This window comes from Lepus europaeus, chromosome 10 (assembly GCF_033115175.1).
Source record: "Lepus europaeus isolate LE1 chromosome 10, mLepTim1.pri, whole genome shotgun sequence".
Classification (NCBI taxonomy): Eukaryota; Metazoa; Chordata; class Mammalia; order Lagomorpha; family Leporidae; genus Lepus; species Lepus europaeus.
This window is the reverse complement of record NC_084836.1, coordinates 63,123,822-63,148,961: the sequence shown is the minus strand read 5'-3', so window position 1 is coordinate 63,148,961 and position 25,140 is coordinate 63,123,822. Positions and strand designations below refer to the sequence as shown.

Sequence of the window (25,140 nt, the reverse complement as noted above, 5' to 3'; positions counted from 1 at the left end):
CCTGCCCCACGTCTCTAGTCCCGCCCCGCCCCGAGGCTCTCCTTTCCGCTCCTCTCGCTCCGCTCCCGTCTGTAGCCCCGCCCCACCCCGAGGCCCTCCTTTCCGTCCTCTCGCTCCGCCCCCGTTTGTAGCTCCGCCTCACGTCTGTAGCCCCGCCCCACCCCGAGGCCCTCCTTTCTGCTCCTCTCGCTCCGCCCCCGTCTGTAGCTCCGCCTCACGTCTGTAGCCCCGCCCCGCCCCCAGGCCCTCCTTTCCGTCCTCTCGCTCCGTCCCCGTCTCTCGCCCCGCCTCACGCCTCTCGCCCCGCCCCGCCCCGCCCGGTGTCTCCCTAGACCGGCTCCGCGGACCCTATGTCCGGCGTTCTCAGCCTAGCCCGGGGGCTGCGCTGCGGAGGGGGAGGTCTTAGGTGGTTGGGTAGGCGGGAGCGAGGTTAGCTTTCCCTCTCACCGCGGGCCGCCGGAGCTGGAGGGCGCGGCGGCGAGGTGTGCGGGCGCCATGGCGGGGGCTCCGGACGAGCGCGAGCCAGGCCCCGCGGCGGGCGAGCCGGTGCAGCAGCCACACGTCGCGGGCCGGGTCTTCCCGGAGCGACCGCCCGAAGGGAAGCCCCAGCACCGGTTCCTGTCCGGCTTCTTCAGCAACAACCAGAAGTGCCAGCTCATGCTCCTGAGGACGCTGGAGAAGAGTAGGAGCCGTGACCCGGAGCTGGGGGTCGGCGGGCTGGTGGGCGAGTGAGGGCCTGGGCACCTCTCGGTTCCGCCGCAGGTGCTGCAGGGGCGGGGTGCAGGCACCTCCCGGCAGGCGGGGAGATCGGGTGGAGCCTGGGCCTTAGCTTTCCCGTTAGAATTTGGCTCTGAGGCTTCTCTGAGCGCTTGTGCTTGCTTGTGGGGTGAGCCAGGAGTCGGGCTAGGAGTTCGCCCCTTTTTGGCCGCACTCCCTGGTCTGCCTCGGATTTCTTACGTAAGTCGTGCAGCAGCACCGACTTGGGGAGGGTGACGGTGAGGCAGGGTTTTAGGGAGCCACGCCTACTGCTGGCAGACCTACCCTTGCAGGTATGGGTTTTCCAGCGTAGAGATCCCTGAAATACACTCTCTGAAACCGTGTGTCCATTTTTCTGGGGAGCGAGTTTATAGCTTCATCCTATCCTCAAAGAGTCCCACGACCCCCAAAAGTTAAGAACCACACAGCCACGGGTTGAAGAGGGTCAGCAGTAGCCAGTGGCCGTTTTCTGCCTAGCCTCTGGTCCCGGGGGCATTGCACTAGAGGTTTGTAACTTCTTTACTTTGGCGTGGACTTCCCAAGTTTACTTCTAAACGTTTAGAAATTCAAAGCCCTAAATGTACGTGCCCTAAAGCACGGGTACTGTGTCATAGCTGGCCCCTGGTTCCTGCAGGAGTCCACCGGGAACGGATTTTCCAACCTTCTTGGGATCACCGGTACTTAGGGGCGGAAGAGAGGTGGGAAGAAGCAGGGTGCGGAGCTGAATCGGGTGCAGAGAACCTGGCTGCAGCACTGGGGTCGCCGTGGCCTCTGTTCCCTTCAGAGTTGTGCGGAACAGACGTTGTGAACGGGCAGTGCCAGCCTGCTGGGGCTAAAGAGAAGATGGCTGTGCTGTGGCAGAGGAGTCCCACTGTGGAGGACCAGTAGAGGTGGGGGGTGAGGGTGGGGGTGCGTAACAAGAGCCCCCATAGGAATGGGGGGCCTCCGCCTTCCAGAGGGAGGGGCTGCTGCGTGTATTAAAGCATCAACCTGCAGCTTTAAATTCTGTCCCAGTGGGTGATGGGAGAAGCCACCCCGTGGCAAGCCTTTGCTTCTTTTTCTTCAAGGCAGATCCATTCTAACAGCAATTAAAAAACAAAAGAAAGCAAAACATATCCATCCTAGATGCTGTGGCAGGTCTTTTTTTTTTTTTTAGATTTATTTGAAAGGCAGAGTGATGGAGACACACACACACACACACATCTTCCATCCACTGATTCCTTCTCCAAATGGCCACAATGACCAGGGTTGGGCCAGTCTGAAGCTAGGAGCCAGGAGCCTCATCCAAGTCTCCCACTTGGGTGGCGGGGGCCCAAGTACTTGGGTCATTCTGCACTGCCTCCCCAGGCCATCAGCTGAGAGCTGGATTGGCAGCAGAGCACCCTGGACTCTAACTGTGCTCTGAATTGGGATGCTAGTGTCTTGGGCAATAGCTTCACCTGCTGCTCCACAGCACCAGCCCTGGTGTTTATTTCATTAAAGACTTGCTGTGATGTTAAGTTCAACTTCTCTTTTCATGTCCATTTTTATCAATTTAAAGAATTTATTTATTTCTTTGAAAGGCAGAAAGATATTGATTGATTTTTTTTAAAAAAAGATTTATTTGAAAGGCAGTAAGAGAGAGAGAGAGATAATCTATCCATTGGTCTATCTACTGGTTCACTCCCCAAATAGCCACAATGGCCAGGGCTGGGCCAGGCTAAAGCCAGGTGCCTAGGACTCCATCCTGGTCTCCTACAAGGGTGACAGCTTCAGCAATTGGGCCAAGCACTTGGGCCGTCCTTTCTCTGCCTTCCCAGTCACATTAGCAGGGAGTTGGATTGGAAGAGGAACAGATGCTGGCATTGCTGGCAGGGGTTAACCCGCTGTGCCACAAAGCCGGCCCTGAAAGACTGATCCTCCATCCGCATCTGTTGGTCCCTTCCTGACAGCTGTTGGAGCTGGGTCAGGTCTGAGCCAGGAGCCCGGAACTCAATCCAGTTCTCCCACATGTATGACAGGGACCTAAGTACTTGAGCCATCACCTCGTGCTTTCTGGGATGTGCATTAACAGGAAGCTGGATTTGGAAGAAAAGAACCTGGGACTCCGACTCAGGCAGTTGGGCATGGGGTGCCGGTGTTGGAAGCAGTGTCTTAACCACTGTGCGAACCCCTGCCTGCCCTCACTTTCACCAGCTTTAAGATAGCATTGCAGTGTGTTATCACGATCTCTGGGTTCCTTTTTCCAGATGCCGCTGTTTAGAGAAGTTGGTAACATGTCTAATGAAATGCGTCTCTTTTTAGATCCTTATGTCAAACTGCTGCTTGACGCAATGAAGCACTCTGGTTGGTAAGTAAAACTTCTTGAAGTGCTGCTTTATCTTCTGTCTGCTAAAAACAAACAAACAAAAAAAGCCCCAACCAGACTGCTTAAGATTTCTCACCTCAGGCCACGGAGCCTTTGCCGTGGTGTGGATGGTGAGCAGCTGCTCTCTTCTCTTTGGCCGTCTCCTGCCCTGCCTCAGTGTCTGCCTCTGTCATTCTCCTTGGGTATTTAGTAAACACAAAGCCCTGAGTCTTCCTTGTAAATAATTGTCACACCTGGCCTTCCTGTTATACCTTCCTGGGACCTAGCCTGGGAGAGTCTTCCAGATGTGAACTTGAAGGGAAAGCACTTCTTTTTTAATGTTTCTTCAAACATTTTTAAAAAATATGTATTAGTGGGGCTGGTACTGTGGGGCAGCAGGTTAAGCTGCCATCTGCAGTGCCGGCATCCCATGTAGGTGTTGGTTCAAGTCCTGTCTGCCTTGCCCCCTGTTAAGGCACCTAGGAAAGCAGTGGAGGACTATCCAAGTGCTTGGGCCTCTGCACCCAAATGGGAGACCAGGAGGAAGCACCTGACTCCTGGCTTCAGCCTGGCCTAGTCCCAGCTGTTACAGCTATTTAGGGAGTGAACCATGTTATGGGAGATCTTTCTCTGCGCCTCTCGTGTCTCTCTCTCACTCTCACTCTGACTTTCAAATAAATAAATCAATTATTAATGTATTTTATTATTTTATTTATTATAGTCAGAAAGAGCAAGAGTAAGTGAGGAGAGCAAGAGAGAGATATCTTTCTTCCACTGATTTACTTCCCAAATGCCTGCAGCACCCAGGGCTAGGCCAGGCTGAGCCAGGAGCCAGGAACCCAATCCAGGGACCCAGGCACTTGAGCCGTCACCTCTGCCCATAGTGTGCACATCAGCCAGAAGCAGGAATGGAGAGCAGAGTCAGAACTTGAGCTCGGATAGGGGAGGTGGGCTCCCTGAGCAGCTGCTGCGCCCAGCACCCACCCTGGGGCCGTCTCTTAATGTTCCGGCGCAAGCGTGGGAACTCCAGCATATTCCCGGTGTGAGCTTCATCAGTTGACCAGTTGCTTTATGGAATCCTGGAAGTTTTGAACGAGGATAGATTCACACGCTCGGTATTTTAGAGATGAGAAAACCTAGTTCTGAAGGTGTTCGGTTGCCTTCCTGGGGTTGTGAGTGTGTGGGTGGTGGCGGTCCCTGACTGCTGGCCCCAGGCGGCTTCCCTCTCTTACACGCTGGTTTTGGACACTGTCTGTGTCATCTGATCTTGCCTTCCAGCGCTGTTAACACAGACAGACACTTTTCTTGTGAAGACTGTCACGGACACGTCAGTGGGGGCTTCGATGCGTCAACGTCTCAGGTAGGTGTTCCCAGAAATCCTCCTCTTCCCTTTAGTCCTCTCTCCTGAGTCTGCTGTTCGCCTGCCACGTGCTGGGCATTTTGTAGGCTGCCGTGGTGGACGCTGTGTTGAACTCAGAAAAGGTCCTTCCTCGTCAGGCGCTCACCCTTGGGCAGAGATGATAAGTCACAGACAGCAGTTGCAGACCTCGAGGCCGGCTGTTGTAGATGGGCTCTGATACCTCCGCGGAGCAGTGCTGTGACCGAGGGGAGGACGCCAGCAGCTTCAGCCGAGGGCAGGGAAGACAGGCTGGTGCCCAGAGCGGGGGTGGCCTGAGCAGAAGTGGTGTATGGGCAAATCACAAGGCATGTGTGGGGAAAGGCAGCGGTCTAGTTTATCCGGAGGGCGGAAATGCTTAGGGGATGTAACAGGCAGCTTTTGTAGCAGAACACCTGAGCGAAGCCACTGAGGAAGAAAAGAGGTGTATTTTGGCTTGTGGTTTTGGAGGTTCTTAGCTCAAGGTTGCGCAGGCCCCACTGGTTCAGCTGTCTGGGGAGGCTGGGGTATGGCCGTGGCGCAGCGTAAGGTTTTCAAACGATCACAGAGGATGGCTGGGCGCGACATGGGCTCACCTAACCACCTGTCCCGTGAGAACTGCCTCTGAGGGCGTGCTCCCGGTGCAGTGGAGACCTCTCTCTGAGCCCACCTCCCAGACACCATTATCAGACTAAATTTTGCAACTTTTAGTGACTTATGCTGTAAAGAGTTTTAAGTGTCTGGACTGAGTTCAGGAGCGTTTAAATCGGATCAGGGAAAAGGGCAATAGGGTTGGAAAGCAAGGAGGCAGTAGGGTGGGAGGCTCTGCATGCTAAGCAAAGGGGTTTCCCCTTCACGTGAGACGTGATACTGCCCATGACAACTTCTGACTAGGGGAGTGAGTTTCCTCATCTGGAAAACGTGGGCAGCCGCTGTGTCTTGTCTTATAGAATGGTCCTGAGGATTAAATGAGATCTGTCTAGTAAATTTGCTTCTTAGACTGCCTGGCTTGAGCTGAGCATCCGATGAGTTTTATTATGTGCTTTAAGTCATTGGAAGATTGTGATGGAGCCCTGGACGTGACAGATGGGTTATGGCACGTGATGAGCGTAGACGCAGGTGTCCCAACTTGCATCCGTAGCTGTTCCCTGCTGGAGACTTGTATGTGGTTTGGTTCTTCGTTATGGTTCCACAGAAGTAAGGGGAGAAGGCACAAGCGTGAGAAGCCTGGGTTTTGGAATCAGATACACTTGAGTCCAAAACCAGTTCCCTGCTTATTAGCCATGGGGCTTGGGCAAGTTGTTTTCCTTCTTCTTAGTCTCCTCATTTGTAAATCGATAATCGCAATGCCCATAGCTCTCAAAGGGGCCCTTGGTAAGTTCACCCCTGCCCTGGGCTACAGGGAGTTGACATTTTGAACTTTCATCTGGATTCTTAGCAGTGTTGAATGTAATTGGGCACACTCTCCTTTTATTTTATTTATTTATTTTTATTTTTTATTTTTATTTTTGACAGGCAGAGTGGACAGTGAGAGAGAGACAGACAGAAAGGTCTTCCTTTTGCCGTTGGTTCACCCTCCAATGGCCGCCGCGGTAGCGCGCTGCGGCCTGCGCACCGCACTGTTCCGATGGCAGGAGCCATGTGCTTCTCCTGGTCTCCCATGGGGTGCAGGGCCCAAGTACTTGGGCCATCCTCCACTGCACTCCCTGGCCACAGCAGAGAGCTGGCCTGGAAGAGGGGCAACCGGGACAGGATCGGTGCCCCGACCGGGACTAGAACCCGGTGTGCCGGCGCCGCAAGGCGGAGGATTAGCCTGTTGAGTCCTTTTATTTTTTTAAATTAAAATGTTAATTATGAAATACCTCATTCATACAAGAGTATCCAACCTGTGTGTTCATGTTCAGTAATGATAGTAAACACCTGTTTAACGGCCACCCACTTCTGAGAAATGGAAAACTACCAGGGCCTCAGAGCCTGTGTGCTCCTCCAGAACCCGTCCTTCTCCCTCCCTCTCCTGGCTGTTCTGATAATCACACTGCTCCTCTGAATGACTTTAGCACTTGGATGTGCTGTCCACGGAGTGTTATGCTGCCTGCTTTTGATCTTCCCACACGGGGTGCGCTGGTTCTGTGTAATGCTTGGCGCTTCTGTAACCTAAGTCTTCTGATCAGCAGTTTTTTTTTTTTTTTAAATTTTTATTTCACAGGTAGAGTTATACACAGTGAGAGAGAAACAGAGAGAAAGGTCTTCCTTCCGTTGGTTCGCTCCCCAAATGGCTGCTACGGCTGCCACGCTGCGCTGATCCGAAGCCAGGAGCCAGGCACTTCCTCCTGGTCTCCCACGCGGGTGCAGGACTCACACTTGGGCCATCCTCCACGGCCCTCCCGGGCCACAGCAGAGAGCTGGACTGGAAGAGGGGCAACCGGGACTAGAACCTGGCACCCATATGGGATGCCGGCGCCGCAGGTGGAGGATTAATCAAGTGAGCCACGGCGCCGGCCCCTGATCAGCAGTATTTTGAGATCCTCCCATGTTGTGTGTGCCTCTCTGGCTTGTTTAGTTCACTGGTGTTTAGTGTGTTTTTATTCCAGCTTCTCTAATGTTGATTGCTTCCACCTTTGTTATTGTGAACAGCGCTGCTGTACGTATTCTTGACTTTTTCTTAGTCTACACTTGTGAGAGTTTCTCTGAGGTGTCTGGCTAGGCGCAGAATCACTGGGTCACACAGAGTGCGTATACTTGATTTTGGTAACGGCAGACACTTCCTGCACGTGGTTTCCAGGGCACAGCGACTTCTGGTTGCTGCTTTGCTAGCTTCCCTTCTCTGCCAGCCCCTGCGTTTTGAAGTCCCTTAATCTTTAGATGCCCTTCCTTTTGCACTTGACACTCTGCCAAAGGATCGTGCTGAGTTTTCTCCAGGCCGGCGCTCTCATTTGAACTCCACATCCGTATATCCAAGTACCCAGTAGCACCTTTACTGGAATGTCTTAAAGGCATCTTCGATCTGATTGGTTCAAGTGCAGATGAATGATTTTTTACCCTCCCTCCTCCCCATTCACTGGTCTTTTAGTTTTGCATATCTCAGTAGGTGGTGCCACCATTCCTCCTGTTTCCCAGGCCAGCAATTTTCAGACCATCCTTGATATCTTGGCTACTTCCCCAAATTCTATTGCCAAATTTTTGTCTGATTTTATCTTTAAGTCCGTCTTTTAGCTCCCAGCATTCTAGTGCAGGTGCCATCATCTCCTGCCTGGAATACTTCCTTAGCCTTCAGCTAGTCTGTCTGCATCCAGTCCTGCTGCTCCTCTCCTGCCCATTCTTCCAACTATAGTTAAAAGGATAAAAATAAAGCAAAAATATTCCTTTTTTTTTTTTTTAAAAGATTTATTTATTTGAAAGGCAGAGAGACAGAGAGAGGTCTTCCATCCACTTGTTCACTCCCCAAATAGCTGCAACGGCTGGCGCTGGGCTGATCTGAAGCCAGGAGCCAGGAGCTTCATCTGGGTCTCCAACGTGGGTGCAGAAGTCCAAGGACTTGGGCCATCTTCTACTGCTTTCCCAGGCCACAGCAGAGAGCTGAATTGGAAGAGGAGCAGCCGGGACTTGAACCAGTGCCCATATGGGATGCCAGCACTGCAGGCAGCTTTATCCACTACACCACAGTGCCAGCCCCAGTAATTGGGTTCTTGCCACCCATGTGAGAGACCTCGGCTGAGTTCTCAGCTCCTGGCTTCTGCCTCCCTGGCTGGTGTGGGCATCTGGGGAGTGAGCCAGTGGAGGGAGCTCTCTGTCTCTGCTTCTCAAAAAAAACAAAACAGCATTCCTGCAACACAGAACATTTTCTTCCTCAGCAACCTGGGTTTTCCATCTTGATAGCTGTCATTGACTATATTTAAACATTGTGGTAAATATTTGATTCATTTCTATCTCCATTATTAGTAGATTACAAATCTATTAGGCATTAGGCTTCCATAAATAGTTGAATAAATGAGAGCATACGTGTAGTTATGTGCCAGTGTCTGGTGCTTGGTTAAAGCCATAGGATGCCTCATGTCTTGCTTATTCTTTTTTTTTTTTTTTTTTTTTTTTGACAGAGTTAGTAAGAGGGAGAGACAGAGAGAAAGGTCTTCCTTCCGTTGGTTCACCCCCCAAATGGCCACCACGGCTGGCGCTGCGCCAATCCGAAGCCAGGAGCCAGGTGCTTCTCCTGGTCTCCCATGCAGGTGCAGGGCCCAAGCACTTGGGCCATCCTCCACTGCACTCCTGGGCCACAGCAGAGAGCTGGCCTGGAAGAGGAGCAGCCAGGACTAGAACCCGGCGCCCATATGGAATACCGGCGCCGCAGGCGGAGGATTAACCAAGTGCGCCATGGCGCCAGCCCCGTGTTGCTTATTCTTATAGGGTCCGGCTCAGTGTGCTGTTGGCCTTTGCGCTTCTTCCTGAAGGTCTTTCTGAGGACTTTTCTTGGCGTTTTCCCTCGTTCTAGTGGAACGAGGACAGTGGTGGTCATTTCTCGTTCGCTCACTGCCCCTTCAGAGACGGCTGAGAAGTGTTTTACAAACAGCCTCACTTACTCTCACAATTCTGTGAGCAGGTGCTCTGACGATCTCCGTCTGCAAACGGAGGCACAGAGAGGTGAAGAAGCTCGCCCAAAGCCGCCGCGTTCGTAAGGGCTTCTTAGCTGCGTGCTTCAGCGCCAAGCCCACTCTTAACCATAACGCTTCAGCAGCCTAGGGCTGCCTGGTAGGCTCGGTCCGGGAGGCCGGGCGCCAGTGTCCAAGAGCGGGCTTAGCCGGGCGGGAGGGAGCAGGGGGCCGTGCTTCGTCGGGGGAAGCTGACGGAGCATGCGCAGTTAGGGCGGGCCGTGCCTGCTGAGGGCTGGGGGTGGATGGAGCCGTCCAGGCAGGGACCCCGGGGAGGCCCGGGCCACGGCGGGGCGAGAAGGCGGGCGAGAAGGCGGGCGTTAGACGTGACCGGACGTGTGTTTCGCTGCCCTCCAGATTGTCCTGTGCCAGAATAACATCCGCAGCGAGGCCCACATGAGCAGGGTGGTCACCCACGAGCTCATCCACGCCTTCGACCACTGTCGCGCTCACGTCCACTGGTTCTCCAACGTCCACCACTTGGCCTGCTCAGAGGTGAGCTGTTGTAGCAGGCGCTTGGTTTTGTCCCAGGATACTCTGCGTCCGAAGGTTTTATTTATAATTATAGTTTACTGACCCTTGCTCCTTCTCTTACCGTCACAGTACATTTTGAGCCTTGAATTTCTGTTTTTAACAGCTGAATGTAATTTCTGAAATACAACTGGAGAGATTTTAAGTATCTTTTTAGAACCGCCTTAAATAGAACCTCTAACTCCTAGTAATCCCGATGAGCGACTTAATTATAATAATAAAGGATTATTTTTTCTTGTGAAGTTAGTTAACAGTATAGAAATGAATTCACACTTGCTGTGGGCCACGTGCCGACCGCTGTTGTGTTTGTGGGGTTTCTCACTTAAGCTTCACAGCATCGCACTGTGGTCGATGCTTTTCTGATCCTAGCTTTATATGTGTGGAAAGTGAGGCAGTTGTTCAGGTCCCAAAGTTAGTAAGTGGCAGAGGCAGGCTGCCTTCGGTAGCAAAAGTCCCTAAGCACCCTGGAGTGAAATATTTAGTTTGAAAAATAGAGTATTAAAAGACTTTTTACTGTTAAGCACTTTGAATATTGCTTTCAGAAGTTTGCACATTCATGCTCCTAGAGACGTATAGATTAAAGAATGCTTGCATTTCAATGAAATGTGCTCTGTAATGAGAAATTTAAAAGCTAATATGAATCTCAAGCTTCTACTTTATAACTTGGATGATTTTTACTATTCCTTGAAATTAATAAGTGGACCCACTGGATCCAATTATAATTCATATTATTTGGAGAATAGATTAAAACCCGAGTTTTTAAGTAGGTCTGTCTCCTGGGTGTTATGAAAATTAACGTGTGTTGGCTACTTAAAATGGGCTAAGTACCCCGGACCTCTCAGAGGAGCGAGGCCGTGTTACTGTGGAAGTAACAGGAAATGGGCCGCTCCTTCACAGTGAACTAGCAGTGGCTGTGGAAACTCCGTGGGTAGTCCTGAGACTTTTTCATCTATTAGAATGTAAGAACGTTGAAGATTCGTTGGGACTTCAGTCTCTGGTGGAAAAGTTCTTGATTCTCTGTGCCTCGTGTCACTGAATTTTTCACGGACAGCCGAGGCCCTGGGGGGAGGTCCTGGACCTCACTCCGGTTTGAGGGGTCGGTCAAGAGAGTGGCCGTGAGCTGGGCCTTGCTCTCCACGACTCAGAGGCTGATGTGTTCAGTTTTACGCTCACACTGAAACTCAGTTTGTAGCTCTGTGGAAGGAGGCTTTCTGGGTGATTGTCTGCCAGGGTACTTGGCATTGTCCAGCGTAGCTCATGGATAGCTGCTCTTATTGTCAATCGAGTTTAAGAAAAGAAAAAAATTTTTGAAGACTTATGTGTACTTACATGGTCTCAGGAACACATGCTAATTTTGTATTCTTTTCCACTTCTTAATATTGGTTACGTGTTGTAAAGCTATGGAGCATGAGTGTTTATTTTCTTTCCATGTGTTTGTGATAGGTCCGAGCTGCTAACCTTAGTGGAGACTGTTCACTTGTCAATGAACTATTCAGGTTACGTTTTGGATTAAAACAACACCATCAGGTAAAAACTAACATGAAATCACCTCCCCTCACAGGGAATAAGTGCATGAAGTACATTTCAGTATTTGAAATTTGGAAGAAGTACCTATGTGAAAGGAATACGCAGGTATCATTTAAGTCAAGTGGGTGGAATCTAGCTCCACTCCACAATTATAGGTGAGCCACGTGACTCGGGAGTGAGAGAGCTGTGAACTTGCTCCTGGAGAACGTCTGGCTGTGGCTCAGCCTCCCTGGACTTAGCATTGTGAAGCTACCACAATGTTCTGGGCACCAGAAGTGCAGTCCGTTCAGAACAGAGACTGTGCTTTGCGTTGGCGCATCCTTGGAGACTGTGCTGCAAAGGAGAGCTCTGGATTGGCACAGACTTATTTGTGGTGAGCTGAATGGAGAGAGGCGTGGTAAATAACACAAAAACAGAAGCAGAATGAAAACCAGGAGGGGAGGTTATCTGGCTCGAGGGCCTTTCAGATGGGGACAGATGGGCGTGGGGAGAGAAGGTGACAGTGCGGGTGAGCAGTTCTGCCCACAGCCACCCAGGAGCTCTGTGACCACACTTAGAAGGGCTGCGGGCAGAGCTTGCTGGGCCCGTCGGTGAAGTAGATGGACCTCAGGATAGCAGTTTCTTTTTCCTTTCCTTCCCTTCCCTTCCTTTCCCTTTCCCTTTCTTTCTTTCTCTTCTTTCTCTCTCTCTCTCTCTAAGATTTATTTATTTATTTGAAAACCAGAAAGAGAGAGAGAGAGAGAGAGAGAGAGAGAGAATCTTCTATCCTCTGGTTCACTCCCTAGATGGCCTGAATGGCCAGAGTTGGGCTGATCTGAAGCCAGGAGCTTCTTCTAGGTCTCCCACATGGGTGCAGGTACCCAGGTACTTGGGCCATCTTCTGCTTTCCCAGGCCATAGTACAGAGCTAGACTGGAAGTGGAGCAGTTGGGATTTGAACCAGCACCCATATGGAATGCTGGCACTGCAGGTGGCAGCTTAACTCACTATGCCACAGCGCCGGCCCCAGGGTAGAAGTTTCAACCGGGTGCACAAAGGATGGGCTTGGAACAGCAGCGAGGCCCTTGGCTCTGTGCAGAAGATAGTAACTGAGCTTGGGGGTGCAGGGTGGACGGCCACACCGATCTCTGATGGGGAGTTGAGAGCTTGGTGAGTGGCAGCTGGCAGACAAGCTGGCCGCTCCATTGGGACCCTTAGGTTTTCAGCCTGTGTCACGTCCACTCAGGGACACGCCACTGACTGTGCCCCTGTCTCTCTGCCCACCAATCTCTGCTTCCCTAGGTAAGTTCTGTGTGCTGTGGCTTTCAGTGGAGAGGATGGAAGTGGGGGACACAGTAGCACACCCCTAGAGAAGGGGAAATGTGGTTAAAGCATGTGATCCAGGGCCGCAGTCGTTATTTTCGTCTACTTGAAAATCAGCGGGAGAGAGAGATTGATCCTCTGTCTGCTGGTTCACTCCCTAAATGCTATGGCCAGGCCAGGCCAGGCTGAAGCCAGGAGCCCAAAACCCTATCAGGTTTACCACGTGGGTAGCAGGGGCCAAGCACTTGAGCCATCACCTGCTGCCTCCTGGGATGCACTGGCAGGAAGCTGGAATGGAAGCGGAGGTGGAACCTACACACTGCTGCGGGCTGCAGGTCTCCTAAGCGGCAATTTAACCCGGGCCGCAATGCCCACTCCAGCAAAGTCTCTCTTCCTCTTACCGTTGGGTAGGAGCAGCAGAAAACAAGTAGAACTAGTAATAGGATAGAAAGTCGTGAGGGTACTTGAAACAGTTCGTGGAAAGTGGAATCAGGAGATGAGATTGTTTTGGTGCAGACCGTGTGTGGAATCCGGGCGTGCTTTTTTGTGATGTGCATTTCCATGAATGTCACGAAGTCTGCTTGAGGGGGAAGAGTCTTTTTTTTATAATTTTTTTTTTTATTTGACAGGTAGAGTTATAGATGATGAGAGAGAGAGAGAGAGAGAGAGACAGAGACAGAGAGAAAGGTCCTCTTTCCATTGGTTCACTCCCCAAATGGCCGCTACGGCTGGCGCTGTGCTGATCCAAAGCCAGGAGCCTGGTGCCTCCTCCTGGTCTCCCACGCGGGTGCAGGGCCCAAGGACTTGGGCCATCCTCCACGGCCGTCCTGGGCCACAGCAGAGAGCTGGCCTGGAAGAGGGGCAACCGGGACTAGAACCCGGCGCCCATATGGGATGCCGGCGCTGCAGGCGGAGGATTAACCAAGTGAGCCACAGTGCCGGCCCCCTGGGCTTGTTTTTAAAATCACAGTTGGGGCTAATTTAGGTTGAGAAGCCCCAGTTACGTTCCAGCACTGGTGAGCGTCCCCAGCCTGGGCACTCTGAGCGGGCCGAAGTACACCTGGAAACACACAGAGAGCACTGATTGTCACGGTGCACGGCCATGGGAGCCTGTGGTGGATGCTGTTTTAGGACAACGTCAAATGCCATTCTTTGAGTTAATAAAACTCAATTTGGAGGCCTGAGGAGAAACAGATAGATTGACAGCTCTGTAAGAATTGGAGTGGGCAGGGCCTTAAAATTTTTAAATCTTGTATTTTTTAAATTATTGAAAAAAATCTAGTCTATTACTCCATAGTATTGAGTAAAATAATTTTTTTTAGGAACTGAACTTTAATACTTATGCAAACAACACTCAGAAGGAAATAGTTTAATTTTTTCCCGCTAAGAAATTAAGTTACCTTTCAGTTTGTGTGTGTGTGTGTGTGTGTGTGTGTGTGTGGGAGAGAGAGAGAGAGAGAGAGAGAAATATTGTGGAAACACAGGGCAAGAGAGTGTCCCCTCCCGCAAGGGAAACGTTACCTAGCATCATTGTTCAACTGAAAAGTTCAGGAGAAGAGGTACAGAAGAGAAGTATATTTTAACCTTAATTAAATTGTGAGGAAGTCAATCAAGATCTTGCATGTAGACTGTCTAGTTATTTTGCACATTGGGAGTATGGTCCGAGAGCCACTGTCTAGCACTCCAGAGAATGGCAGTTGTTTGTGTTTTGGAAACAGGACATGGAGGTCTCAGAATGCCTGGGTGCTCTCAGATTGAGCTAACTGTGTTCCATAATTTGTGTTTCTTTGTTGTTTGTTTCCTTCTTTGGAGTGATAAATTAATAAAATAACATGAGAGGAAATTAATTTTAATTATGGCTCAGACATTGTATATGCGCTATTTTATCATGACCGAGTTTTCAACTAAAATGAAAGTCACGCACTCTTTCTTTTCCTTAGACTTGTGTGCGGGATAGAGCCATTCTGTCCATCCTGGCTGTTAGGAATATCAGCAAAGAAGTCGCTCAAAAAGCTGTTGCTGAAGTTTTTGAATCCTGTTTCAATGACCTTGAACCTTTTGGAAGGATCCCACACAACAAGACTTATGCAAGATACGCTCATAGAGACTTTCAGAACCGTGATCGGTATTACTCAAATATATGAAGACGATGGTGTTTTATCTCACACAGCTTCGACGAGCATGAAGAAAAAAATAATGGTTTGCAAGTGAACAAGCATATGAAATGCCACCAATCAAATACAGTTAAAACACAGAAGATGCTGATTTTAACTTACCCAAAAAAGTAACTGTGGCAAAGAATGAAACTGCCTTAATTTCCAAGGCAAAAATGGTTTCTTTATAGTTTGCATTTGGTAAATAATATGAATAAATTACATTTTTGTATTTTCTGCAGTGTATGTTTTAAAAAGGTTTTTTTTATTGTGGTTTATTTTTATTATGTATGATAGTTCTAAAATTTGATGATGAACCTATGAAGTGTGCCCATGTGTGATATTAAGAGGTAGCTGCTGTAAAGAAATGGATCTGCCGGGTGGTGGTGCGGTCGTTGTCTGTGATGCCAGCATCCCATCCAGGCACTGGTTTGGGTCCCAGCCGCTCCACTTCTGATCCAGGTTCCTGCTAATGTGCCTGGGAAAGCAGTGGAGGATGGCTCAGGTGGTTGGGCCCTGCACCCATGTGGGAGACCTGGAAGAAGCTCCTGGCTCCTTGCTTTGGCCTGGCTCAGCCCCAGCCATTGTGGCCATCTGGGGAGTGAACCAGCAGGTAAAGATATCTTTCTCTGTCTCTCCCTCCTTCTCTCTCTCTGTAATTCTGTCTTTCAAATAAATACATCTTAAAAACAGAAAAATATATCAGTTTCATTGTGGGGCATTTTCTCCAAATCATTTACAGAATATTGCATCATTTCCTCATTAGATTTGATTTTTTTTTTTTTTTTTTTTGATTTGACACTCATGTTCTATCTCCTCTTTCTCGGAACTGAGTATGAAGTGTTTTTGGAGTAAGGAGACTTTGGTCAACATTATCCCTCCCTCCCTCCCTTCCTCCCTCCCTTCCTTCTTTTACTTGTTTTCTGACAGATAAGTTTGCAAGTTTGTCAACCTCTAATTCAGAGTAAGTTTTTTTTTTTTTTAAGATTTATTTAATTATTTGAAAGGCAGAGTTACAGAGAGGCAGAGAGAGAGAGAGAGAGAGAGAGAGAGGTCTTCCATCTGCCGTGTCACTCCCCAGATGGTTGCAATGACCGGAGCTGTGCCGATCTAAAGCCAGGAGCTTCTTCCGGGCTCCCATGGACTTGGACCATCTTTCTTGGGGCCCAAGGACTTGGACCATCTTTCACTGCTTTCCCAGGCTCTGGCAGAGAGCTGGATCAGAAGTGGAGCAGCCAGGACTCGAACCGGTGATCATATGGGATGCCGACACTGCAGGCGACAGCTTTACCTGCTACGCCATAGCACTGGTCCCTGTTATCTCTTTATACCCCTCCTCTGTATCATCTTATCCCATTCTGTTTTTTTTTTAAAAGATTTATTTATTTATTTGAAAGAGTTACACTGAGAGAGAAGAAGAGGCAGAGAAAGAGAGAGGTCTTCCATCCGCTGGTTCACTCCCCAGATGGCTGCAATGGCCAGAGCTGCACTGATCTGAAGCCAGGAGCTTCTTCCTGGTCTCCCACGTGGGTGCAGGGGCCCAAGGACTTGGGCCATCTTCTACTGCTTTCCCAGGCCATAGCAGAGAGCTGGATTGGAAGAGGAGCAGCTGGGACTAGAACCTGCACCCATATGGGATGCCAGCACTTCAGGCCAGGGCTTTAACCCACTGTGTCACAGCGCTGGCCCCATCATCTCATCCCATTCTGAGGCCTTCATACCCTTTCTCCTTCAAGTCTTGTTTTCCATCCCCTTGACTTGCTAGCTCCTGCTTGTATTCCAGGTCTCTACTCAGATGTCACTTTCCCTGGACTTTTTTTTTCTTGAATCTCCGTCCTGGGGTGCCGTGGTATCGATCCCCAAATCACCCCTCGCTGCTTTGGTGCAGCTGTTCCCATGGTAACAAGGACCTTGTCCATGTTGGTCACTCCTGTATTGCTAGTTTGACCATCACTATGCAGTAGACGGTGAGTGCCTAATAAACGTGCACTGAATGTGTGCAGTGTCTCCTCCCTCAGGGGCTGGCAGAATGAGGGGGAGCTGTGGTTCCCTCAGGGAGCTCTTGAGTCGGGGCACCTTGAGACTGATGAGGCTCTCAGGGTCCCCTGCTGCTGGGTGGCCGTGTTAGTGGCTGGTCTGCCTTTGACCCCGCAGATCCACATTTGGAGTATGCATGGAGCTTTGACCTTTGCTCTGGAACTCCGAAGCTGGCTTGGGAGGGGTTCTTGGCTCAGCAAGGTTTTTGCCCCCTCTTGCTTTACCGCCTTGGATGGGAGGAGGTATAAATGTCATCAGTGCTCATGGAAGCTGCCGCTTGTCACCGAGAGTGTCACATGATTTTTTTTCTTTTAGTTTAGCAGAGGTTCCTGTTGAATGAACAAATTGTCCTTATCCCAGATGGCCTATTTGGTGATTTTTATTGAACCAAATTCTACTCTTGTGGACTCTAATACTTAGCATTGCAAAAGTCAGAGGTAGAAATCAACAGGGAAGAGGAAGGAGAAAGAAAATAACGAGAGAAAAATGCGGGTCATTAGCAGAAGGCTTGGCTCTGCTTCTCGAATATTTTCAATTCAGAAAGTTAAAAAATTCAAGAGCAACATTATCATCAACATAAATTGTCATTTATTAATTGTGCACTGGTAGTGGTCTGAAGTGAGTTTAATGAACAGATAACTCAGCTTGGTAATATCTGGCTGGATATCTTTGTCCCCTTGGGCAGGAGAAGCTGCTGTTTCGTTTAATAGCCTGGCCTGCTCGCTGCAGGCTGAGGGTCCTCTTGCACTCTTGCTCTGCCTTGCCTTCTCCCGAGGGCAGACATGAAGGACACAGTGGTTTCCTACTTGCTTAGCGCTGACTTTTCTGCCTAGCCAAGGCTATGTGGGTTAGAACAATTCTCATATGACTTTAGTTAAATAAAAAGTTTGCGTTCAGAAGTCAGTGCATATTAATCTTCAACTTGTTTTCACCAGTTAAACCTTTATTAAAATTTCAAACATTTACAAAGTAAACGACCCAGATTTGGCATTGATCAGCATTTTGCTATTTTGTTTAATCTATACTTTCACCCACTCTTCACTCCTGCTCACTTATTTTTTAAGGAAAATTTCAGAGGTTGAGATGCCCAAATACTAACTGTATAACTTTGACAAGGGGTACAGTTGGGATACCCACATCATAACGAAGACAGAGAACACTTCCGTCAGCCCAGGAAGTCCCTCCCTCTGTTTTCCCAAGTGGTTTTCCTCTTCCCCTCTAGATGTGGGCAAGCATGTATTCATTTTATTCCAGCCTCTTGCCTTGCACAAAGACAAGCATCTTAAGTGTAGACAGCGATAAAATGCATGAAGTGATAGCAATTTTTTTTTTTTTTGACAGGCAGAGTTAGAAAGAGAGAGAGACAGAGAGAAAGGTCTTCCTCCCGTTAGTTCACCCCCTCAAATTGTTGTCGTGGCCAGCGCGCTGCGCCGAGAAGCCAGGAGCCAGGTGCTTCCTCCTGGTCTCCCATGTGGGTGCAGGGCCCAAGCACTTGGGCCATCCTCCACTGCACTCCTGGGCCACAGCAGAGAGCTGGACTGGAAGAGGAGCAACCGGGACAGAATCCGGCACCCCGACCGGGACTAGAACCCGGTGTGCCGGCGCTGCAGGTGAAGGATTAGCCTAGTGAGCCGCGGCGCTGGCCGATAGCAAAATTATTTAAAAGGTGAGAAAGTGAATACACATGCATCCATGAGCGTGAGTTGCCACATGTGGGAAAACATCTGTCATGAGTGGACAATGGGTCAGAGGATTGCCCAAAAGGAGGGGGGATGGGGAGGAGGGAAGGGGGCACCTGGGCAGGACCTCCAGCTGTGGTCTGCGTGAGAGAGCGAGGTGGGGGGTGGTGCCTCTATAGGCGTGAAGCCACAAGTGATACCTCCACAAGTCCACGTGGAGTTTAATTTCCATATTTTCATGGCACTCCCCCTTTAGGTCCTGGATGAAGCAGGTGCATCCTGGGAAATGGGATGTTTTGATTGACAAGTGGGAGAGCAGAATTCCATTTGGGGCGTTGCAGTGTCTTCTAGGTCACGCAAACCTATTTAGCTGCCTGCCTATTCACCCCATATCTCTAGCTTCCAGGTAACCACTGCTCTTATTTTATTTCACCATAGATTAGTCTTGTCTAGTTCAGCATGTCATATACATGGAGTCATCAGGCATGTAATCTTTTTTATTTATTTATTTAAATTAAAAAAAATTTTTTTGACAGGCAGAGTGGACAGTGAGAGAGAGAGAGACAGAGAGAAAGGTCTTCCTTTGCTGTTCTTTCACTCCCCAATGGCCGCTTTGGCCAGCGCGCTGCTGCTGCCGCACCGCACTGATCCGAAAGCAGGAGCCAGGTGCTTCCTCCTGGTCTTCCATGGGGTGCAGGGCCTAAGCACTTGGGCCATCCTCCACTGCACTCCCGGGCCACAGCAGAGAGCTGGGCTGGAAGAGGGGCAACCGGGACAGAATCCGGCGCCCCGACCGGGACTAGAACCTAGGGTGCCGGCACTGCAGGTGGAGGATTAGCCTATTGAGCTGCGGTGCTGAAAGGCAGGGTTACAGAGAGGCAGAGGCAGAAGTAAGAGAGAGAGAGAGAGAGAATTGGTCTTCCAGACGCAGGTACACTCCCCAAGGACTTGGGCCATCCTCTACTGCTTTCCCAGGCCATAGTAGAGAGCTGGATTGGAAGTGGAGCAGCCGGGACTTGAACTGGCACCCATATGGGATGCCGGCACTGCAGGCGGCATCTTTACCCATTACCCCACAGAGCCGGCTCCACAGTTGAGTTTTTTTTTTTTTTTTGTACAGGCAGAGTGGATAGTGAGAGAGAGACAGAGAGAAAGGTCTTTCTTTTTGCCGTTGGTTCACCCTTCAATGGCTGCTGCGGCCGGCTCATCGCGCTGATCTGAAGCCAGGAGCCAGGTGCTTCTCCTGGTCTCCCATGCGGGTGCAGGGCCCAAGGACTTGGGCCATCCTCCACTGCCTTCCCGGGCCATAGCAGAGAGCTGGCCTGGAAGAGGGGCAACCGGGATAGAATCCAGCACCCTAACTGGGACTAGAACCCGGTGTGCTGGCGCCACAAGGTGGAGGATTAACCTGTTAAGCCATGGCCCCGGCCCACAGTTGAGTTTTTTATATTGACTTTACATTATGATACCTTGCTAAATTCACTTATTAGTTTAGGAATTTTTTATCTTAAATTGTCATTAGGATTATCTATGTAAAAATCATATCAAATGTGAATAGGAACAGTTTTACTTCTTCCTTTCCCCGCCTCCTTTATTGCAGTGGTTAGAAATTCTAGGACAATTTTTAAAAAAAGATTTATTTACTTGAAAGAGATACATAGAGAAGCAGAGGCGGGGGGGGGGGGGGGGGGAGAGGAGATGTCTTCCATCCACTGGTTTACTCCCCAGAAGGCTGCAATGGCTGGAGCTGCGCCAACCCAAAGTCAGGAGCCAGGAGCTTCTTCCGGGTCTCCCACAAGGGAGCAGGGCCCTAAGGGCCTGGACCATCTTCCACTGCTTTCCTAGACCATAGCAGAGAGCTGGATTGGAAGTGGAGCAGCTGGGTCTCGAACTGGCGCCCATATGGGAATGCCGGCACTGCAGGCAGCGGCTTTACCCGCTACGCCACAATGCTGCCCCCAGGACAATTTTGAATAGAAATGTAGAGAGTGACCATCATTGCCTTGCGCCACATCTTAGATGGTGTATTAGTTGGAGTTCTCCAGAGAAATAGAACCAACTGTGAGTGTGTTTAGAGAAATTGATTGCAAAGAATGGCTGCTGTGATTGTAGGGTCTGACATGTCTGAAACTTACAAGGTAGGCTGAAATCCCGGAGACCCAGGACAGAGCTGACGTTGCAATTGTGTTGAAAGGTTGTTTGGAGAGGGAATTTTCTTTTTTGGGGAACCTCGGTCTCTTCCTCTTCAATCTTGCAAGTGATGGGGCACAATCCCCTCATGTTACAGAGGGAAATCTGCTTTTCAGGGTCTATTGATTTCAATGTTAGTGAAAACTAAAAAAAAAAAAAAAAAATTCTTCACAGCAACATCTCGGCAAGTGTTTGACTGAACAGCTGGGCACTAAAGCCTGGCCAGCCTAACAAAAATGTAACCATCACAGGGGAAGACGTTGTTCAGCGTATTTTTCAGACACTCTTTATCCCACTAAGAGGGTCCCTTTAAATTACCATTTGCTGAGACTTGTTAAAATCATGAATACGTATAGGTATCAAGTGCTTTTTCTGCTTGTTTTGAGATGATCATATCATCTTTGTTTTTTTCTTTTGTTAATAAAGAACAATATAGTAATATGATTAAAAGGTAACTGAAAGTATATAATAATCACATTGATTGGTTTTCAAATGTTAAAGCAAACTTGTATTCCTAGAGTAAACTTGTATTTGGGAATAATGTCTCATGCTTTTCACATTTTGCTGAATTCATTTTGGTTATTTTTTTTAAAAAAGTATATATTTATTTGAAAGTCAGAAGTCTAGAAGAGAGAGAGAGAGAGAGAGAGAGAATCTTCTATCTGCTGGTTCACTTCCCAGATGGCTGCAACAGCCAGAGTGAGCCAGGCTGAAGCCAGCAGCCAGGAGCTGGGACATCTTCTGCTGCCTTTCCAAGGCCATTAGCAGGGAACTGGATCAGAAGTGGAACAGCCAGGATGCTACCCAGTGCTCGTATTGGGGTATGTTCGCATTGCAGGCAGCAGCTTACCTGCTGTGCCACAATGCCAGCCCCTCATTTTGCTTATTTTTAAAAAAGATTTATTTATTTATTTGAAAGGCAGAGCTAGACACACACACACACACAGATCTTCCATTTGCTGGTTCACCCCTTAAATGGCTCCAATGGCCAGGGCTAGGCTAGTCTGAAGCCAGGAACCAGGAGCTTCTTCTAGGTCTTCCATGTGGGTGGCAGGGGCCCAAACACTTGGACCATCTTCCGCTACTTTTCTCAGGCCATTAGCAGGGAGCTGAATGGGAAGTAGAGCAGCCAGGACTCGAACCAGTACCCATATTGAATGCCGGCATTTCAGATGGTGGCTTTACCTGTTATGCCACAATGCTGGCCTCATTTTACTTATTTTTGAAAGGTTTATTTATACACTTGAGGAGGTGGAGTGAAATCGAGACAGGTATCTTTCATACACTGATTCACTCCTCAAATATTGGCAACAACCAGGGCTGGACCAGGTGGAAGCCAGGATCCAGGAACTCCATTGTGGTCTCCCACATGGGTGGCAGAGACCCAAGTATCATCTGCTGCCTCCCAGGATGCATTAGCAGGAGGTTGGATCGAAAGCAGAGGTGAGACTCGATTCCAGGCATTCTGATCTGGGATGTGGGTGTCCCAAGGGGTGACTTAACCTGCTGTGCCACAGTGCCCACTGTTGCAGTTGATTTCTTTTTTTTATTTATTATTTTTTTTATTTTTGACAGGCAGAGTGGACAGTGAGAGAGAGAGAGAGACAGAGAGAAAGGTCTTCCTTTTTGCCGTTGGTTCACCCTCCAATGGCTGCTGCGGCCGGCTCATCGCACTGATCCAAAGCCAGGAGCCAGGTGCTCTTCCTGGTCTCCCATGCGGGTACAGGGCCCAAGCACTTGGGCCATCCTCCACTGCACTCCCGGGTCATAGCAGAGAGCTGGCCTGGAAGAGGGGCAACCGGGACAGAATCCGGTGCCCCGACCGGGACTAGAACCTGGTGTGCCGGCGCCGCAAGGTGGAGGATTAGCCTGTTGAGCCACGGCGCCAGCCACAGTTGATTTCTTAACAATGTTGCAGTGGATTTGTTTCTGAGAGGAGGAGCGTGGTGGGGGCAAGAGGCGGGGAGTCACCACACAGACCCCGGGAGTCGGGTGAAAGCAGGCTTGAGGCAAGCAGCCTGCAGACTCGTTTATTTCAGTTAGTACAACAGCTTATATAGCCAAGACAGCCAATCTGGTCAAGGGGTGGTCTATGCCTCAACCAATCACAGCCTGTTGCCAGGCAGTTTCCAAAGCCAGCCAATCACAGCCTGTTGCCAGGCAGTTTCCAAAGCCATCCAATCACAGCCTGTTGCCAGGCAGGCTCCGTTGCCAGGTGGGTTTCAAAGCCATTCCTGAGTAACTGACGCTCGCTTGCCAGCGGCCATCTTGGCATGGCCTTCTCATTCCACCACAGCCCAGCCCTTTGCGAAATTTTTTTAAAGGTTCTTTGCATACAGCTTCTTGAATGATTCTGGTCTATAATTTACTTTTCTTGTGAAGTCTTTGTTTTTGGTATCAGGATAGTGTTCATTTTACAAAATTAGTTGGAAAGTGTTTTTCTTCTGCTCTTTTTTTTGCAGCTTTGTTGAGATATAATTGACAAGTAAAAATTGTGTATATTTAAGATGTACTGTGTGATATTTTGACATATGTGTACCTTGTGAAATGGCCCTCCCTCTTCTGTTACTAAGAGGGTAAATGCAATATCAGTATTCTTTCTTCCACTTGTGTTTGTGCGACTTCCCAATGAAAGCATTTGGGCCTGGATTTCTCCTTGCAAGGATGAATTTGAGAACTCATTTAATTTCTTTGATAGAACTATTCAGATTTTCTATTTATCTTCTGTCAGTTTTGGGAACTTTGGGAAGTTGTGTTTTTCAAGGATTCTCTAAGATGTTCAAGTTATTTAGGATGAAATTTTCATAATATTTCCCTTTTAGCCTTTTGTGTCTTTTTTTCTTTTCTTTTTTTAAGAAAAAACATTTTTTTATTTGAAAGGCAGAGTTACAGAGAGAGGTAGAGACAGAGAGTGAGGTCTTCCATCCACTGCTTAACTCCCCAGATGGCTGCAACAGCCAGAGCTGGGCCAATCCAAAGCCAGGAGCCAGGAGCTTATTCCAGGTTTCCCATGCGGGTGCAGGGGCCCAAGGACTTGGGCCATCTTCTGCTGCTTTCCCAGGCCATAGCAGAGAGCTGGATGGGAAGTGGAGCAGCCTGGACTCGAACTGGCGCCCCTAGGGGATGCCAGCACAGCAGGTGGTGGCTTCACCCGCTATGCCACAGCCTCCCCCAAAGTGTGTCTCTTGTAAATGGCATATAGTTGGTTCTTGCTATCTATCCATTTTTTATTTTATTTGAAAGGCAGAGAGACAGAGCTAGACAGTCAGAAACATACCTTCCATCTCTTGGTTCACTTTCCAAATGCTGGAACCTAGGTGCTCCAGTATGGAGTGTGTCCCTCTTAACCAGCAAGCCTCAGGTAGGCATCTGCTTTGAGATGGGAACGTGAGTGATAAGGGACGAGATATCCCAACACCAGTTCTCCTGACTTACTACGGGGAGATCTTAAAGACAGCACTCTGTGCATCGCTTTCTGCAGCTTGTCCCGATAAAACATCGTTAGAAGGCGTTTGAAGATTATCATGACTGTTTCCATATTCAAATATTAATGGATGAGCCAACTTGATGGCTTTTGAACCTGGCAGATCAAACAGTTCCATTTGATTGTATTACCCAAATTGATTTTAAACCAGCAGAATTATCTGTAGTGCGTGAGGAGCTGTTACTCTCCAACCAAGCGCGATAAGTGGGTCACCTTGGGATTTTCAGCTGAGGCCTTCCTTGATGACCGCGGACTGGGGACGGAGCCGTTTGTCTCGAGGAACTCTCTGGAAGGTTCACCAAACCTGTCTTGATTAATTTTTCACAACCACACGAGGAGATTTACCCATTATGCGTTCCACGGTTGATTTGATCCACGTCACGTGGTGGCGCTATTTGCATATTGCCACTGTATGCTCCAGCAGGTCAGAGTGGCTAAGAGAAGTCGGATGGAAATGAACTAGGAAGTAAATTCCGATAGGATTTAAGTGGGTGTGCTTCAAATGGCTGCCTGTTCGGGATGCTACATATAATATGATCAAATGCAAATCTGTTTCTAGAAAGGTAATCAGGGAGTATATATTTTTATATATTTATTATTTTTAAACTTTTTATTGAAATACAGCATTCGTATCAAGAAATTCACATAAGTGAATTTCCCCAGGGGCCAGTGCTCTGGTGTAATTGGCTAAGCCTCTGCCTGTGGCACCTGCATCCCATATGGGTGCCGGTTCGAGTCCCGGCTGCTCCTCTTCCAATCTAGCTCTCTGCGATGACCTGGGAAAGCAGTGGAATATGGCCCAAGTCCTTGAGCCCCTGCACACACGTGGGAGACCTGGAAGAAGCTCCTGGCTCCTGGCTTCAGATCGGGTCAGCTCTGGCTATTGCAGCCATCTGGGGAGTGAACCAGCAGATGGAAGCCCTGTCTCTCTGTCTCCCTCTCTCTCTCTTAAATAAAAAAAAATCTTAAAAAAAAAAAAAAAAAGAAAAGGAAGCCTTCCCCAGAGGGCCTTGACAGCCTCAGGAGAGTGGTGTGCCATCCCGCTGCAGATTCAAATCTGCCTGGCCTCGTGGTTCTGCAGGGTTCCAGCCTTGGGGATCCTGATTCACTTGGTCTATTGTAGGAGCCTGGCTGTCCT

The 25,140-nt window shown here is 49.2% G+C and overlaps 1 protein-coding gene across 2 annotated transcripts; it reads left to right on the top strand.

Moving 5' to 3' along the window:
• The first annotated feature begins 310 nt into the window (after positions 1 to 310).
• Positions 311 to 14,861, top strand: ATP23 (ATP23 metallopeptidase and ATP synthase assembly factor homolog). Of its 2 annotated transcripts, none has more exons than XM_062203325.1 (6): positions 311 to 682; positions 3,040 to 3,085; positions 4,361 to 4,442; positions 9,458 to 9,595; positions 11,075 to 11,158; positions 14,400 to 14,861. In XM_062203325.1, the coding sequence occupies exons 1-6, from the start codon at positions 496 to 498 to the stop codon at positions 14,601 to 14,603; spliced, it is 741 nt and encodes a 246-aa protein (XP_062059309.1). In that variant the 5' UTR covers positions 311 to 495; the 3' UTR covers positions 14,604 to 14,861. The 2 variants fall into 2 exon arrangements, with proteins under 2 accessions (XP_062059309.1, XP_062059310.1); XM_062203326.1 differs by lacking the exon at positions 311 to 682 and adding an exon at positions 780 to 1,262 and having other exon boundaries at positions 14,400 to 14,857.
• The last annotated feature ends 10,279 nt before the right edge of the window (positions 14,862 to 25,140 follow it).

Excerpts from the sequence above, each read along its gene's own strand:
- ATP23 (XM_062203325.1), top strand. The coding sequence starts at position 496 with ATGGCGGGGGCTCCGGACGAGCGCGAGCCAGGCCCCGCGGCGGGCGAG. Across the intron at positions 683-3,039 it reads CCTGAGGACGCTGGAGAAGA|ATCCTTATGTCAAACTGCTG; the intron begins GTAGGAGCCGTG and ends GTCTCTTTTTAG. Across the intron at positions 4,443-9,457 it reads TCGATGCGTCAACGTCTCAG|ATTGTCCTGTGCCAGAATAA; the intron begins GTAGGTGTTCCC and ends GCTGCCCTCCAG.